This window comes from Mastigoproctus giganteus, chromosome 13 (genome assembly GCF_048544385.1).
Source record: "Mastigoproctus giganteus isolate SK-2022 chromosome 13, ASM4854438v1, whole genome shotgun sequence".
NCBI classification, from domain to species: domain Eukaryota; kingdom Metazoa; phylum Arthropoda; class Arachnida; order Uropygi; family Thelyphonidae; genus Mastigoproctus; species Mastigoproctus giganteus.
In genome coordinates, this window is record NC_143587.1 from 166,583,568 (window position 1) to 166,602,840 (window position 19,273).

The following is a 19,273-nucleotide window of genomic DNA, read 5'->3' on the forward strand; positions in this document are numbered from 1 at the left end:
GGAGGCCTCATTTTAGGAAAGATGTAGATTTGCTTGAGCGTGTACAGAGAAGGGCAAGATTGGTGAGGGGAATGAAGGGAATCCTCTTACCAAGAGAGGCTTAAGTTCTGCAAATTTCAGTGGCTGGAGACTAGGCACCCGCACGGTGATTTGATTGAGGCCTTGAATGGGTTGAGCATGCTGAATTCTGATGGGATCCTTCCACTTGTTCAGATTACAAACCTAAGGGGGCATAAATTCAAATTAAGAAAAGCACAGGCTACTCTCGGTCTCTATTGAGAACGAGTGTAGCCTGTGCAGATGTAGCTTTTTGCCGCTCTTGGAACAGAGAAGTTTTTTCTGATTTATTTTCTGTTTTATTAGCTTAAATTGGCATATTAACTTAATTTCTAGAGTAGCTTTATATTCCTATTTACGATACTTGTTTAAAGTAACTTAGAGATTTTTTAGGTATTACATTATCGGTAAGGGTATCAAATCCACGTGTTGACCGTTTGTATACAAAATATCTCGAACTAAATAGCATAAGCTTAATATAGTATAGTATAGTACATAATATTGTCAACTAATCAGTAAAATCTATAATCTTGTTGAACTTCATTGTCAATTAAATTGTACTTTTAACTATACATATAACGACTTAGGTTACGTAACATAAATAATTAGAAAAATAAATAATTAATACTTAACTTGATACGGAAGTTATATAAAGGGATTTCGTAGATAACACTCGATACTGAAACATAAATATAGCGTTATAATTGTGTTGGGATACAAGTTTAGGGTTTTAATTTTGTACTGAAATTGAAATTTCAGTACAAAATAGAAATCATGACTCAAACCAGAGCAGCAAAGCAAAAGGCTCAAGCTAGTGGGAGTGCTGTGGCTCAGAGGAGAACTGAGGTGGGCAGTTGCCCTATGAATGACAGCATTTTAAAATGCACTACTTGCTTGATGTTTGTGGAGCAGTCGGGTACGGGACATGATACTGCCATGGGGGATGTCTTTGTTTGTGCGCGATGCAAGGAAATCTTGCACTCCTTGCAGAGCTTGCACTCGGTCATTGCGCAACACAGCTGTAGCCCCCAAGGCAGAATGCGCTGGTCCCAAAGGAACTGGTAGTTGTTGGTGACTCTATTGTCAGGGAAACGGGAAACATGCTTTCTAAAAAGGATAGGTGGAACATGACCAGGGTATGTCTGCCAGGGGCAAAGGTTGATGACGGTGTAGAGTGGATATCATCTTTTAAGAGCACAAAAGTGATATAGTTGTACACGTTGGCACTAATGATATTAAGAGTAGAAGACCGGCAGAATTACTTAACAAGAACAAGACAATGCTGAAAAAAAGCCGTGAGTTAGGGTTGAATTTGAAAGTGTCTCCAATTCTGCCCAGACACGATAGGAGGGAGTATATGATGAGAGCCCTGTCGATCAGTTTGGCCCTGGAAAGATTGTGCAGGGCTCAAGGGGTAGAATTTTTTTCAGCCTGGTCTGTACTTGTTAACAGGAAAGACTGTTTCTACAGGGATGGGATACACTTAAATAGAAAGAGTGCAAGAATGTTTGCTGATGCTATCGAGGCAGTGTTAGGTGGGTCGGAAAACTGCTAGATTGGGGGGATACAAGGACTAATAGATTAACAGTAGCCACTGGCAGAGGTGAAAGTGATTCTTGCACTGCTTCTATTAGAATGAGCAGCAACCTGGAAAATAAGATGCAGGATATTTCAGAGACTGCTGGGAATCATTGGGGTACAAGTAAACACATGGGTTGTGTTAGGGTAGCTAAGAAAAAGAACAGGTGCGTGTATACTTGCGTGTACACCAATGCTAGGATTTTAGAAAATAAATTTGATGAATTTGAGGTATTGCTCAAAACATCAAAGGCAGATATTGTTGGGATTTCAGAGACGTGGTGTCACACAGATATAAGGAATGCAGAACTGGAATTTGTGGAGTACATTGTCTACGAAAGGGTAGACAGGATAGGAAGGGAGGAGGGGTTATGCTAATAGTTAAGAAATACATAAAATCCAAGGAAGTGAAGCCAGTCGACATCGCTGGACAGTGCAGTGTCGAGTCAGTTTGGTGTGACATAAGCATTGGGAGATCAAAATTGAGAGTAGCAGTGTGCTATAGGCCTAATGACTCTGACTAGTATAATAAGAAACTGTACAGGGAAATAGAGTGGGCCAGTAAATCAGAGAGTCTTATACTGGGGGATTTTAATTTCCCAGATATTGACTGGAATTTGGGGGCTGGTCACTCACACACTAGCAAGGCTTTTGTGGATTTATTGGATGATTGTTTTCTACATCAGCATGTTTGGGAGGCAACTAGAGGGAGTAATACTCTTGATTTGATTATCAGTAGTGATTCTTCATGCATTAAGAATCTGCGGATAAATAACCACTAGGTGGCAGTGATCACACTCTGCTGAAGTGGGATTTAATCAGAAAGGTAACTACCATTAGTGGTAAAGGGAAGGGTTATTGCTTTCATAAAGGCGACTACAATAGACTGAGACAGTACATAAATTCTATACAGTGGGACAAACTGATGATGCCAACAGCAAATTCAAAATGGGAAGCATTCAAAGAACTTATCTTGGAAGCTACTAGGCTTTACATACCAACTAAGAAATATTGTTCAAGGTTTAGGCCTAAATGGATGTCAGATGAACTAATGAGACATATGGCAGAGAAGAAAAATGCATGGGATACATACAAATTAACACGTGACACAGAAGCCTATGATAGATACAAGTTGATCTGTAACCAAGTTACAAAGGAGGTTAGGCAGGCGAAGGCAGATTACGAGATATCTTTGGCAAGGGATGCAAAGAAAAACAGCAAAGAGTTCTTTACTTATGTAAACTCTAGAAGGATGGGGATGAATCAGATTGGTCCACTTGATATCGATGGGTCAACTGTTGATGATCCTGCTCAGGTAGCTAACAAACTAAATGAATATTTTGCATCGACATTCACACATGAGGAGTTATTCAGCGAGAGGAATGCCAGAGGTGTATTCATCTCTGGCAGTAAGCTAGAGAATCTTGTAATCTCTGAGAGTAAAGTGGAGGAGAAATTGTTGAAGATAAACACAAGAAAGGCACCTGGGGTGGATGGGATCTATCCAGTTATATTAAAGGAGGCAGCAAAGGAAGTAAGCAAACCCTTAGCCATAATTATGAGAGCTTCCTTGGACTCAGGGGAGGTACCCATGGACTGGAGATGTGCAAATGTGACCCCAATTCACAAAGGAGGATCAAAGGCTGACACAAGTAATTATAGACCTGTGAGTTTAACTTCTGTTCCCAGAAAATTAATGGAGGCACTGGTTAAAGAAGCACTGCAGGATCATCTAGACAAGACTTCAGTTATATGGCTCGGACACAGCATGGTTTTGTTAAGGGGAACTCTTGCCTGACCAATTTGATTGGATACTATGATGCAGTCACAAAAGAACTGGATGCAGGGAATAACTTTGATATTATATACTTGTATCTTAGAAAGGCTTTTGATAGTTGCACATGGAAGACTGCTGCACAAATTGGAGAAGTGTGGCATTGGAGGCAAATTGCTGCTATGGATAAAGGGGTGGTTGAGGGGGAGAAGACAGAGAGTGGTAATCAATGGACACTTCTCATCGTGGACTAATGTTATTAGTGGAGTCTCTCAGGGTTCAGTATTGGGTCCATTATTGTTTTCTGTATTTATAAATGATATTGATGATGGAATATCAAGCTTAATATCCAAGTTTGCAGACGATACGAAGGTTGGCAGGGTTGTCAAGGACACTACTGACACTATGCTGCTGCAAGAGGATCTGTCAAGGTTGAGCAGATGGGCTGAGAGGTGGAAAATGAAGTTTAACATTGACAAATGTAAAGTACTACATATGGGAAACAGCAATCCCAGAGCAACGTATCAACTCTGTGGTACTACACTAACAGTGGTAGAGAAAGAAAAGGACCTGGGGGTGGTTGTGCAGGCAGATATGAAGTTCTCTAAACAGTGCAGATGGGCTGCAAGAGTAGCTCATAGTGTATTGTCAATGATATATAGGAATTTTTCTAGCAGGGATAAGGAGGTGATTATTCCCTTGTATAAGGCAATGGTCAGACCACACCTAGAGTATTGTATACATTCCTGGAGGCCTCATTTCAAGAAGGATGTAGAGCTGCTGGAACGAGTACAGAGAAGGGCAACAAGAGTAGTGAATGGAACAAAGGGGTGCTCTTACGAAGAAAGGCTTATGTTTTGCAAATTCCAGTGTCTGGAGACTAGGCACCAGCGAGGTGATCTGATAGAGGTGTATAAAGCCTTGAATGGTTTGAGCATGCTCAATGCTGATGGGATTCTCCCTCTTGCTCAGAATAATCACCTGAGAGGGCATAAATTCAAATTGAGGAAAGACAGATGTAGGATAGACGTGCAGAAATTTGCCTTTAGCCAGCCGGTGGTTGGTAGGTGGAACAGACTTCCATCCCTTGTCGTGGAAGTTGATAGCCTAAATAAGTTTAAGGCTCAGCTGGACAGGTATTTCTAACGATCAGAGGGGTGAAGTGGAAGTGGTTATTTTTTTTTTATTTTATTTTATTAATTTTATTTATTTTTTTTTTTTTTTGGCTGATGCTGCATAAGCTCATACACTTGCTTTCTTGCATCACATGCCACTACTACTACACACCTGTCATTTTTCCTTTCCCAGTGCTTATGTCACACCAGACAGACTCAACATTGCATTGTCCACCAATATCAATTGGATGCACCTCCTTAGATTTTGTGTTTCTTAACTAACAGCGTAACCCCTTCTCCCCTCCTGTCCTGTCTATCCTTTCTGTACACATTGTACTCCCTCAATTCCAGTTCTGCACTTCTTATGTGACACCATGTCTTTGATATCCCAACAATATCTCCTTTGATTTCTTGACTAGCACTTCAAGCTCATTGAATTTATTAACTATACTCCTAGCATTGGTGTACATGCAAGTATACATGCCCCTGTATCTACTCTTAGTTACCCTAACACAGCCCATGTATTTACTTGTTCCACTATGACTCCCAACAGTCCTGGAATTTCCCATTGCCTTGCTTTCCAGGCTGCTACCCAATTGCATTTCAATAGAAGTAGTGCAAGAATCACTTTTACCTCTGCCAGTGGCTACTGTTAATCTATTAGTCTGTGTTTCCCCCCCAAGCTTTCAGTTTTCCGACCCACCTAACTCTGCCTCAATAGCATCAGCAAATATTCTTGCACTCTTTCTATTTCAGTGTATCCCATCCCTGTAGAAGCAGTCTCTCCTGTTAACAAGCACAAACCAGGCTGAGTAAAATTCTACCCCTTGAACCTTGCACAATCTCACCAGGGCCGAATTGATCAACAAGGCTCTCATCATATACTCTGTCCTATCATGTCTGGGCAGAATTGCAGACACTTTCAAATTCAACCCTACCTCACAGCTTTTTTTCAGCATTGTCTTCTCGTTAAGTAATTCTGCCGGTCTCCTACTCTTAATACCCTTTGTGCCCTTAAAGATTGATATCTACCCTCATCAACCTTTGCCCCTGGCGGACATACCCTAGTCCTGTAAAGGAGCATTACAGGATCAGCTAGACAAAACTGCAGTTATAATTCAGATACAGCATGGGTTTTTTAAGGGGAAGTCTTGTCTGAATATTTGATTGGATACTATGATTTGGTCACAAAGCAGTTGTCTGAAAAAAATAATTTTGATATCATATACTTGTATTACATGAAAGATTTTAATACTGTTGCACATGGGAAGACTACTGCACAAAAATTGGAGCAGAATGGCATTAAGGGCAAGTTGCTACAATGGATAAAAGGATGGTTGAGTGGGAGAAGACAGAGAATGGCAATCAATGGACACTACTCTTCATGGAGTAACATTTGGTGTTGAACCCAATGTTGTTTTCTATATTTATGAACGATACTGATGAAGTCATAACAGGCTTAATATTCAAGTTTGCAGATGATACAAAATTCGGCAGGGTTGTTAATGATAGTAATAATAGTATGCTACTGCAACAGGATCTAGAAAACTTGTGCAGATGGGCTGAAAAGTGGCAACTGAAGTTTATCATTGACAAATGCACAGTATATGGTATATGGGTACCAGTAACCCAAGAGAAACATACCAACTCTGTTGTATTACATTCAGGGTTGGTAGAGAATGAAAAAGATCTGGGAGTAATTGTGCAGTCAGATATGAAGTTTGCTGAGCAATGCAGACACGCTGCCAGAGCAGCTCATAGTCAATGATATACATACAGTAATTTTGCTAGTTGCCAAAAGGAGATGATTATTCCTTTGTATAAAGCAGTGGTTTTCAACCAGGGTGCCACAACAACATTCCAGGGGTGCCACGTAATTTGGGTTTAAGTTACTTAAACTTTTTTTATTTTTTTATTTATATGTTTATTTCATTATAAAGAGTTGTACAGTATCTTTTTAATTTTGTGATGATATATAATAATCTATCTAGAAGTACTTAGTACATCTATATAAAGAATAAAAGTGTTATATACTGCATATATATATATAATTTGTGTTATGAAATGTAATTTTTATAATTATATTATTGTTAATAACCATCGTATAACATATATATTTTTAATATTGGATATATACGAGTGTATATATCCAATAAGTAGTATTAAAAAGTTGTATTTATATATTGAATTAAAAATATTAAATGGATGTGATAGTTATACAAAGTGCTGGCAACTAGCAGGGTGAGGAAAGCAGAAAAAGAAGTCTAGTAGGCTTATGAAAAGTGAAAGAATGTTAAAATTTTAGAGCTTATGATAAATTAAGAAAAATTATGGGCTGAATTACCAAGCCAATATAAAATGGGGAACTGTAAAGTTAAATTAGTACATCAAAATAATAAAATGCAAATAAAATGGAAATAAAAATTAATATGAAAATATTATGGTTGAATATAGGTAATGCAAGAATGCATGATCTGATTTCAGCAGAAATAATTATCAGGTATTTCATGGAGAGGCACCTCCGTAGCCAGGTGGGCAGGAGCAGCAGTGCATAGGGTGCGTTTCTTGATTAGACCGGGGTTTCGAGCCCGTGACCACCAAATACAGAGGATGTGGAAAGGTCAGGGAATGACCACCGCATATCCCCGGAGCAAATTGGCCTTAGTTGCTAATGCTCCTAATAACCAAATTACAACAATAACATTTCATGGGGACTACACCTGACCATGTATCAGGAACTGCATTTCTATACTTGTCCATAGATAAAGAAATTAGCACTTTATAGTACAGTATGGGCAAGGTAGTCCCCTATATATATATATATATATATATATATATATTTAAATAATGGCTTAAAGTTTAACATAAAATAAGAAAATGCATAAATATTAAGCTCTCATTAGAGGCAGCAAAATGTCCCCATTCCAGTTTTGCTTGTTTTTAATTTTTAGGTGATTCTATTGAAATTAATAGAAATTAAATGGGAATGCTAATAAATGAGAAAAGATAATGTGTTAAATTTAAATTTTGTAAAAATAGTGTCAGAATCAGCAAACTGGGATAGGCGACACAAAGCCCAACGGGTATGTATCAGATTAAATGAGAATGGGTTCTTACTTCCTTCTTGTTCTGTGGTGGTGGTCATACTGAAAATGAATCAATTCCTGCCTTCTGGTTGTGTTGATTAAATGATACTGTGCAGCCGCGCTTTTCATTGTTTTGTTTGTTATTTGGTTTTTAGGAGCATTAGCAACTAAGGCCATATTGCTCCGGGATATGCGGTGGTCATTTCCTGACCTTTCCGCATCTTCCGTATTTGGTGGTGACGGGCTCGAACCCCGGTCTAATCAAGAAGCGTGTGCTATGCACTGCTGCTCCTTCCCACCTGGCTACGGAGGCGCCCGCGCTTTTCATTGACTGTGGGCTTTCATTGACAAATTGCTGTAGGCAATATGTCCTATATCAATGCAAATGTTTTGATAGTCTTGAGTTTTTATATTTGAGTTAGTGGAGGGGTTGCCTCTGATGGCGGAAGGAACCTATATAAATGAAATGATGTGTTTATACAAGTACAATAAGTGTTAATATGATTAAATACAAGAAGTATGTTAATGAAAATATGTGTTAATGTAAATATATAGGAAATGCTATCCCCTGGACTAGGGCCGGTATAGCTTTTCTAAGGCATAACGACCCATGTATGTCTGGGGGATAGCTATATACATATTTACAGCCTCCTTCAGTGTGAATTTTCATCCTGTGTCTCTAGGTTTTATACTGTATTTGTATTTAAATGAAGGGATATAAACATTGTGTTTAAAATACCTTGGGCACGATTATTCTGTTGTTGGGAGTTTGATACAAGTGATAAATTACCAATTATTAGATTGTCTGTTTTGGTGGGGGGGAAATTTGGTCAGCCGGGTTACAGTGCGGTCAGATGAAGAGACTCTTCTGAGCGCAATAAACCCAGGAATCAAAATTGGAAAGCCATTATCTTAGTTTGATGATGGACACTGGTTTTTAGACAACCAGGTAAAGATGGGCTACGGGCCATTTATTGGTGTTATAGTTCTAAACTGGTTCAGTGTACTTTCAATAAGTGTATTGGGATTGGCGTTAGGGTGGTGTAGGTGGAGGTTCACAAGTATGGCCGCTTTAATATGGTGTCTGCTGTAATTGGCAGGTATATTATTCTTGATGAGAATAATATACCTATATCTATCAGTTTTTTTATTGCTTCTGTCATGTTATCTAGATTATTGCAAATGTGTATTAACCTGTTTGTCTGATTTCTAATAGTGTTGCCATGGATATACTTAGCCAAATTGCTCTCCCAGTTGATAAGCTTTATAGCTTGGATGCTAAAATCGTCTCTCTTATCATAATGTCAAGTGTAAACATTGTCATTGGTGATGGTGATTTCGCTGTCGAGATAGCAAGCTTGTAGGTTGCTATCCGGGTTGGTGCGTTCTATGATTAAATCTGTGGGATAAATTTCCTGGGCTATAATGTTGAAATTGTTGAAATTGATAACCAGGACATCATCAATGTATCTGTAGAATATAATTTCTTCTTGCTAGCCCCCATAGCTACTCCTTTACTCTGCACGTAAATGCTGTCTCCCAAAAGTACATAATTGTTTTTGACATTAAGATTAATAAGGTCGTGCTAATACTGTTTATTACATCCCATTATATTTTGATAAGTTTCGTAGTAGTGTAAAAGAACTTTTTTTAAATTGTCGTGTGAAAAGTTTTTTAAAATCGTAAGTGTATAGACTTCTGATTCTGTTGTTTTTGTTTTTGATGTAGTCTAAATATTTTTTTGTTATTGGAGATAAATTTAGTATTAGTGAGTTGGTTTGGCTATAATATTTAATTTGTCCTCCATTAAATTACTGGATGGTTTTATGTAGCTGTTTTTGCCAGAGGTGATGAACCTTTTTCCAATCGGGACTTTATGGAATTTGGGGATCCAATATACGAATAGGTATCTTGTATTATCTATTTTTAATTTGATTTTTTTTGTGAATGGCTATAAGTTTTTTGGTAATGCAGCTAGGTATGGAATTCACGAGTTTATATCTATCGCTGAGGTTCATCTCCTCTTTAAATGTGTGAATGTAGAACTTTTTGCATATAATGCTAAAGTTGTTATTGGCCTTATCTGTATTTGTAATGACAAATTTATTTTGTAGTTCTTTCGTTTTATAATTAACAATGGTTGTATTGTTAATTATAAAAGGTTGTATTGTTTAATGCAATTTTGGTGTGGTATGATTTCTTTGAATCTAGCCAGAATAAATTCGGTGGAAGTATTTATCCAACTTTGAAAGGCTTCTACTGGTGTGTTGAATTTGTAGGCGGTTTTAAAGGCAAACTGTAGAAGATCCATATAAATAGATTTGCATGTGTTTTTTAGGTTGGCTTTGGGTGTTGGGTCTGAATTTAGTTCCCTTTTTCATAATCTCTCTTAGGGTATGGTCCTCTATAATATTAAGATCGCCTGTAATGATATGATTGTAATGGTGTTCTATGTATTTTTTATATTTGTTTTCCTGGCAGTAACAGGGTTGATCTATGGTGTTCATATTAGCAATGGTATTTTTATAGTTACATATGGCCATCCCTATTGGCTTGTTGTATCTGTTTCTGATTTCTGTGTTGATATTTTTTATAGGAAGGTATGTCTTGATTTTATTTATGATATCTCTGATGTTGACGTAGTCAAATGAACGATTAAGGAATTTTATAATGCAGTATTCTTTTTTTGTTCTATCTGGGTAATCAATTCCGATTCTGAATTTAAATATATCTTCTAAAGTATGGATGAGATGTATGTTCTGGATATTGAGATTTTGGTAAATCTTGCTTAATGCTTTTAGTTTACTGATTTTAAGAGCAAATAGGGTATTGTTTATAGTTTTCACCTTGATGGGATCCCTTTCCCATTCTGTGAGAAGTTTATCAAAGTCGTTAAGATTTTGTGGCCCACGCCTGTTGTAGTCGCTGTGTTCAGCGACTGCTTAATGCTTTTAGTTTACTGATTTTAAGAGCAAATAGGGTATTGTGTATAGTTTTCATGTTCCTTATTCCATTCTGTGAGAAGTTTATCAAAGTCATTAAGATTTTGTGGCCCACTCCTGTTGTAGTCTCTGTGTTCAGCGACTACAACAGGAGTGGGCCACAAAATCTTAACAACTTTGATAAACTTCTAAATAAAAGTAAATTAGCTAAAGCTAGTTTACTTTTACTGACTTGTTAGTTTGGTCCTTATACCTAATTCCCTACAGATAGGTAGCATTAAATAAAATTGACTAATATAATTTTATGCACGTATAACGCCTAATTGCTCTTTGTGCAATAGCATTAACGTTGCACAACTGACAGGTACCTAATACGGTAAACTTTACCAAATATCATTTTTATAGTCTTCAATAAAAATACAATATATATATATATATAAAAAATGATAAAGATTTACATCTTTATCATTTTTTATATATATATATTAAATTACTGAAAATCTTAGTAAATAGGAATGAGAAATTAAAATATATAAAAAATAAGACTGGGTTATGGATCCAGGATACTACGGCAACCATAATGAAATATAGACAAAAAAGTTATCATTGTATTTGGTAAGGGAGCTGAGCTATCAGGTGTAATAACCATGGAAGAATTAAGAGCACCTGTATGCTAAAAAAACAAATTACCTGAAATAAAATGCAATTAACATAAGCATAATTATTGTAAGTACTTAAAGCTCTGGGTCCTAGGACTTTAACTACTTCTTCTAGGGGTCGGCAGCGAAAATCGTAGGAGCGAGCCACCGCAATAAGTCAGGTCTCTGTTTCTGTTATGATGTACACATAAAAAGTATATGTATACATCGTAGCCGACCCGACAGAGACCAGAAGAAAGAATAAAAGAATAAATAAACTTTAAAAAATAAAAAAAATAATAATAAATAAATAAGTTCATGCCAATATTAAAATCAAAGAAATCTAAGAGGGAGCAAAACAAGAAAACTTACTGTGTGTATGGACCGGAAGATGTTACAAGTCAATGGGGACCAAAGGAGAGAGCCAAATGTTCTCATGTGGCGTATATATGTATCAGTTGAAGTGGCCTGGTGTAGGGGGGGGAAAGGGTGTTAATTCATAAACAGGAACTGTACCTGTGTGATGGGGAAGTGAGCAATTAAGCAGATGAGGCAAAAACTGACAAAAGTAGTGTAAAAAAAGATACTAAACTTTATAATAGAATAAAGAAGTAGCAATGGTAGAGAAATAGCATCTCGATATTGGCCTTGGCCAGCCTAATTGCTCATGTGAAATAAAATGTAGTAAAAAAGAACAGCCGAAAGTAATTGGAATGAAGATTTCTCGGACTGTTCGTGGTTGCATACCTGTACCACAGTTGGTCTCTGGAGGGGCTCACATCTGGTGAGTATGGGCTTGGCACACCCAAGGTCCTGAGCTGGATACTATTTATCTTGATGATTCCTCTCTCTCTCTCTCTCTCTCTCTCTCTCTCAGGGTAACTTTGGAATTTTTTTTTTGGCTGGTGCAGCATAAGCCTCAGGCTTCCTTGCACCATATAGCTAATAATAATAATACTAATACTACATTTGCCTCGTGTTTAAGTCAATAATGGCAATGTTAATGAAATTAAAATCAAAATATTTTTAAGATAAAAAATAAACAATAACGAAGACAAAAACAGGACAAGACAAAAATACATAAACATATATATATATATATATATATTTTTTTTTTTTTTTTTTTTTAATTTGGTATTCATTTTATTTTCCTTAAAAATATTCTTTTGTTTGTTTAGGAACAGTACATTTTTATTCATGATGCTCTGCAAGAGGCTATAGACAGTGGGGAAACAGAAGTAACAAGTAGTCAGTTACCACGTTACATTCAGAGCTTGCAGACATCTGATAGTAATAGTGAAACAGGTGAAAAAGGCACCTGGCCACTCTTAGAAAAGCAATTTAAGGTAAGATGTGACAGAAAAAAAATACTAAGAAATTTTTAATGTAAAATTCTCTTAAGTATAAGGTCAGTACAGTTTAATCAGAAACCTTTAATAAAGATTAATCACATCTCAATATCCTATTGGTGTCTTAATACTTCTGATTTTAAAATGCAAATTTCAAAAAATTGACATAATTGTCAAATTTTCTGTATAACGAATCTGTTGAAATTTGTTGGAAAGGTAACTTTCCTTTCAGAGTTCATTCAAGTTTGTATTTATTCAAACAAACATTATGTTCATTCAATTTTGTATTATCTTTCAAGTTTGTATTTATTTTTAAATGAGAATTTGCATTTGCAACAAATATATATTTGTTGTGTTTGCAAATATTGAACTGTCATATTTATCAGTATTTGCATCAGAGCTGCCATCATTTGACTGCTGTAATGCTAATTTTTAGCATTACAGCAGTCATTACAGCATGTGCACTTTTGTTTTTGGCCCCAGCTGCCAAGTGATCCCCCTCAACGTGGGCACCTGTACGTGGTGAGGGGACCTCCCAGTGACGCTGCTGGACTTCCAGACTAGCATCACTGGGATCCAACGCCCACAGCCTAGGTTCCGGGCTTACATCAATGGAATCCGGCGTGTTTGCCGTGCGCTGCGACCCGTGGAAATTCGGAAAGGGGGATCCTGGTGGTTGAGGGGCCCAGCTTCAATACACCACTTTGGCCCCTGCTTCGACAAGACGGGTGGTCCTGGAAGGCCCGGCTAGGATCAATCGGCTAGTAGGCTCGCCTGCGAGGGTCAACCGTGTCAATGCCACGCCCCTACCCTCATGGTCCGAGGGACAGGATTCAGGCTGGCGGCGGTGCGGGTATAGTGTCTGGGTAGCCCTGGCGTTCCACTCCCGAGCGCATTTATTGCATGCCGGGTAGTGGGCGTCCCTTTGGGCTCCGTGGTGGGTGGGGAGCCCGGGCACTGAACAACTTAAAAACTATATGAATCCTGATAAACTTACTTCTTCAGGGACCCCAACCCGGTCCCTATCTGAAAATACAGACGGAGAGGCAGATAGCATTATTGCTACAAAGAGGCAGCGAACAGAAATATCATCAGGGCCTGTTCCAAGATTTTTAATTATTCATTCTACCACAGAAAAACCGATTGGCAAAATGTCGCCCTTCTTCATACAGAAAGGGTTAGATGGGTTAGCAGGGTCACCCAAATCGGTTAAGAGGCTCCGTTCTGGAGACCTCTTAATTGAAACCAAAACTGACAGGCAGTCTGAGCAGCTACTCCGTGCAACATCAATCGGAGGAATACCCATAACAGTAACACCACATAGAACACTAAACTCATCGAGAGGTGTTATTTCGGAATGGGACCTTCTCGACGTAACCGAGGAGGAAATCTGCTTGGAACTGAAACCTCAGGGAGTTATAGCCGTCAAGAGAATTAGTGCGCGTAGGGATGGGAAACTTGTTAAAACCAGGAGTGTTATCCTGACTTTTAACTCTCCCAAACCTCCTGATGAGATTAAAGCTGGCTACATCAACTGTCCAGTGTGTCCATATGTTCCAAACCCTTTACGGTGCTTTAAATGCCAGAAATATGGACATTCTCAAATGGCCTGCCGTGGAGTCCTTGCATGCGCTCGATGTGGCGCAAAGGACCACGAAACAACAGCATGTTCAGCTGCAAAACCCACCTGTATTAATTGTGAAGGCGAACACCCGGCCTATTCACGAGCATGCCAGAGGTGGAAAGAAGAAAAAGAAATTCAACGGCTGAAGGCAGAGCTAAACATCGTATCAGGAGGCAAGGAAAGCAGTGAAACCTCTCAACATCAAAAAACCTACCTACGCCCAGAAGGTAGCAGGGAGGTGTTCCATTGGAACTCAGACGGACATGTCCATCCCTCCAAAAGAATCTTTTACCCCTATCGCACGTTATCTCTTAAGCTCCCAAAAACCTGCACAGAAGGACCAATCAGCTGCCACTCCTATATCAGTACCTCCTAATGCTCCACAAATAACAAAAGCAATCACGAAAGAAAAGAATAAGAAAGGTGAAATACCACCTACAACCCAAGAAAACATGGATGTAGAGCAGAAGGAGGTACAAGAAGACTCAGTTTTGGAGCTCTTTGCTGGGGAGGAAATGGACACTGGACAGCGTCCGTACTTCCCCAGGAAGGATAAATCCAAGACTGAAAAAGGTAAGCCCTCAGCACCTCGGAAGCCGCCTGATGGACCCACCAAGCCAAAATAATGGCTAAATTCCTACAGTGGAACTGTCGTGGATTCCGGCGAAACAATGATGACATCAAGGCCCTTCTGCAAAAGCATGAGCCAGTCTGCTTTTGCTTACAAGAGACATACCTGAAGGCAAATGAAAACGCTTCGCTTCGTAACACCACTGTCATTCGAAAGGACAGAACTGAGGATGGACCTGCTCACGGGGGTGTTGCTATAATTCTGGGCAACCATACCCCATATCAAACTATTGTGCTCACCACCAACCTAGAAGCGGTAGCGGTTCGCCTTACGGTAGGTTTTTTAATAACAGTCTGCTCAGTTTATTTACCACCTGGGGCTGATATCTCCCAGACAGACCTTGATGATCTCATTGTACAGCTGCCTACTCCTGTACTACTCCTGGGCGATTTTAATGGACATAACACCCTGTGGGGTAGTGCAAATGTTAACAGAAGGGGACGTGTCATAGAGCATATGCTCAATGACAATGACCTATCCCTCCTAAATGTGGGAAGTAACACCTTTTTCCACATGCCTACCCGTACGTTCTCTGCTATCGACTTCTCTATATGCTCCCCCTCTCTCCTTCCTTCAATCAACTGGGAGGTAGAGGAGAATCTTTATGGAAGTGATCACTTCCCCGTGATAACCAGCCTACTTAAAGGGATGCCATGCTCACCTTTTAGGTTACCGCGATGGAAGATTGATCAGGCTGACTGGAACACCTTTCAACACCTGGTAGACTTTAACATCAGTACAGTCAGTCGGGAGCCTATCAATGATGCAGTGGCGTACATCACAGAAAGAATTGTCCATGCAGCTGCAGCTACAATTCCGAAAACATCTAACCGGTTTCTACCATTTCCAAAACCTTGGTGGAATACTGAATGCACAGCAGCAAAAAAGGCACAAAATAAAGCTTGGGGGATATTCCGACGATATCCTACCACAGCCAATCTCTTAGCCTTCAAACGTGCACGCGCGAAAGCGCGATATATTCGTCGTCAGAGCCAAAAGGAATCGTGGGTCCGCTTTACATCCACCATTACCCAGTCAACCAGCAGTAAAGCTATATGGGACAAAATCCGGCAAATGAAGGGTAAATATACATCGCACCCTTCATCGGTCCTGGAGTATAATGGATGCGTTATTGCAGATCCAACTGCAATAGCCAATGCACTTGGGGAGACCTTTTCTGCCATCTCGTCAACATCTGCTTACTCCTCAGAATTTCTGGTCTGGAAAGATAAATGTGAAAAACAGCCAATAAACTTTAAATCAAGAAGGTCTCATCCCTATAACGGGCCCTTTACCACGGAAGAGTTAGAAACAGCTCTAACTCTTACCAAGGCAAGTGCTGCCGGACCAGATCTTATCCATTATGATATGATCAAACATCTGTCTGCAAAATCCATGGACCAACTGCTTTTTCTATATAACAGAATATTTCAAGAAGAGCAGTTTCCGGATTCCTGGCATAAGGCAATCGTGCTTGCCTTTCCTAAACCAGGAAAGGATCCCAAAATCCCAACGAACTACCGTCCTATTACTCTGACTAGCTATCTGTGCAAAATTCTGGAGAGAATGGTCAATGCCCGCTTTATCTGGTATTTGGAGGCTAATGGGTTTCTCTCCAGGTTTCAGTGCGGCTTCCCTAGGAATAGGTCAACTTTGGACCACTTAATCAGGCTCGAAACTTCCATTCGAGATGCCTTTTTAAAACGAGAACACCTGGTGTCAGTGTTCTTCGATATGGAAAAAGCTTATGACACAACTTGGAGATTTGGAATTTTAAAAGACATCTACAGCATCGGCCTTAGAGGTAATCTCCCCAATTTTATTAAAAACTTTTTATGTCACCGATCTTTCCAAGTCCGTGTAGGATCTACTCTCTCTCGCTCTTTTATCCAAGAGGAGGGAGTACCTCAAGGATCCGTTTTAAGTGTTACGCTTTTTGCCATTAAAGTGAATTCCGTCACAGAACAACTTCCTCCAACTGTAAACTGTGCCCTCTATGTTGACGATTTTAGCATATTCTGTCATTCCTGCAACATGAGGGTAATTGAGAGGCAACTGCAACGTACCATTGACCATTTGAACTCATGGGCAACGAATAATGGGTTCAGGTTCTCTGCACAAAAGACTGTCTGCATGCATTTTTGCAGAAAGCGCAATCTTCACCCTGAACCTGAACTGAGGCTTGGACAAAATGCAATCCCAGTAGTACCTGAGACTAGATTTTTGGGGCTTATATTCGATAAAAAGCTGACCTTTCTGGAACACATCCGTCAACTACGTGCGAAGTGCACGAGAGGTTTGAACATCCTACGTGCAATCTCCTCACATTCCTGGGGCGCTGACCGATGTACCCTTTTGCGCCTCTATCGTGCACTCGTACGATCTAAGTTAGATTACGGGTGCCAGGTATACGCATCCTCTAGGCGTACTCCGATGGCTGGATCCCATCCACCATCAGGCTATCCATATTGCCACAGGAGCATTTCGAACTTCTCCTGTCCATAGCCTCTATGTCGAAGCGAATGAGCCCTCGTTATCGCTTCGCAGGAAACAGTTGTCTCTACAGTATGCTTTGAAACTGAAATCCCTGCCAGACCATCCGACGTGGACAACCGTTTTTGAGCCACGTTGGGAAAATCTGTATAACATTCGCCAGACTGCCAATCAACCATTCGGTATTCGTATCCAAAGGCTTCTCAACGATTTGAACATCACATTAGACAATGTTGCCCCATCACCAGGGCAACCTTTTCCACCCTGGCATGCTCGTGTCCCAAACTTCAACTTCTCCCTTAACAACTGGAGAAAGGACAATACTTCGTCCACCGTCTACCTGCAGCTCTTTTTAGCTGAGCGCTCGGAACATGCTGACTTCTTGCCCATCTACACAGATGGCTCGAGGTCAGATATGTCTGTCGGATCTGCAGCTGTTTTTCCAGACACCACGGTATCTGAGCAGATCTCCAACGAATGCAGTGTGTTCACTGCAGAGCTGCATGCGGTTGAGCTAGCCTTAGATCGTATACAAACCACCCACCACAAAAAATATATATACCGATTCTCTGAGTTCATTGCAGGCTTTATCATCGATGAGGTTCAACCCTCATCCTGTCCTGACTCGGATACAGCAGAAGCTGCATTCCCTAGCAGAATTCAAATTTGATGTTCGTTTCTGCTGGATCCCAGGCCACATTGGGATCTCAGGAAATGATTTGGCAGACTCCGCAGCCAAATCAGCGAACCTATTTAACTCTTGCCTGTCAGTCCCCTATACAGACTACAGGCAAGTAATTCGAAAGAAACTGATATCCCAATGGCAACACTCTTGGCATGGACAGACTACAAACAAGTTATATGAGATTAAGCCTGTAATTGAACATTGGCAGTCTAGTCTGCGCAGGAACCGAAAAGAGGAAGTTGTTCTATCTCGGCTCCGCATAGGACATTGTCACTTGACACATTGCTATCTGCTGAGGGCAGACGATCGTCCTATGTGTAGAAATTGTGACACCATTTTAACAGTCCGTCATATTTTAATTGAATGTCCATCCTTTTATAATGACCGCCGTTTATGTTTTAGCCATCTGTCTGAACCTTATACACTCAGACAGGTTTTAAACGACAATGACAATATGTCAGCTATTTTTAAGTTTTTACAACTTATTAATCTAATTAATTCAATCTAAAATATTTTTATCGTTTTATACTACATAAACGTTTTAAATCGTATATTCTTTTAAAATAATATAAAAATAATTTAAATTTTATATTCTACATCTTTTTGACTTGGCGCATTATGGCCTTAGATGCTAATGCGCCATAAAACAAACAAACAAACAAACAAGCCAAGTGATTTTGTGATCAAGTGTCTTTGCACTCTCTTGAATAAATAAAATTGTCTTCTTTATTTACAGTATTACACTAACAATCAATTAAATAAGCTTTAGTAAAGAAATCACTTTACTTGAACAGAAGGAAAAGTAACCTTCTTTCTTTTTTTCTTTTATTTGCATATTACTACTAACCCACTACCGCCTGATCACAAAGGTGGCACTGCTCCTGCCTCCACATGGCGGGGCCAGTTACCTGGAGGGGAAATGGTCTCCCTTCCAGGACGAAATGGAGCAAGAAATTCATAAACCCCAGAAAAACACTGGATGCACAGAAGAAACCCTGACAAGGCAAGAACAAGAGGACACTGGTTCTGTCGCAGCAAAACTGATGTAGGCAGAATCCGAACTCCAACTTTCTTGATTATTCATTCAACTCAAGAACAACCAGTTGAAAAACTTTCCATTCCTAGTGCAAAAATGCCTAGAAAGTATAATAAGTACTCCCAAGACAGTTTGTCAATTAAGATCAGGAGACCTACTGGTTGAAGTTGTCACTGCCAGACTGTCTGAAAAACTACAAAGATTAAAATCCTTTGGAATTTCGATCACCATTTCACCACACATTTCCTTGAACACGTCAAGAGGT

General features: G+C 39.5%; 1 protein-coding gene across 1 annotated transcript in view; it reads left to right on the plus strand.

Moving 5' to 3' along the window:
* LOC150076579 (putative receptor-type tyrosine-protein phosphatase mosPTP-1) overlaps nt 1–19,273 on the plus strand; it is a 995,686-nt gene that overhangs the window by 907,077 nt on the left and 69,336 nt on the right. Inside the window, exon 20 of the mRNA XM_090387917.1 lies at nt 12,369–12,536. Within this exon, the coding sequence (XP_090244043.1) occupies nt 12,369–12,536 (168 nt within the window). The remainder of the gene's footprint in view (nt 1–12,368; nt 12,537–19,273) is intronic.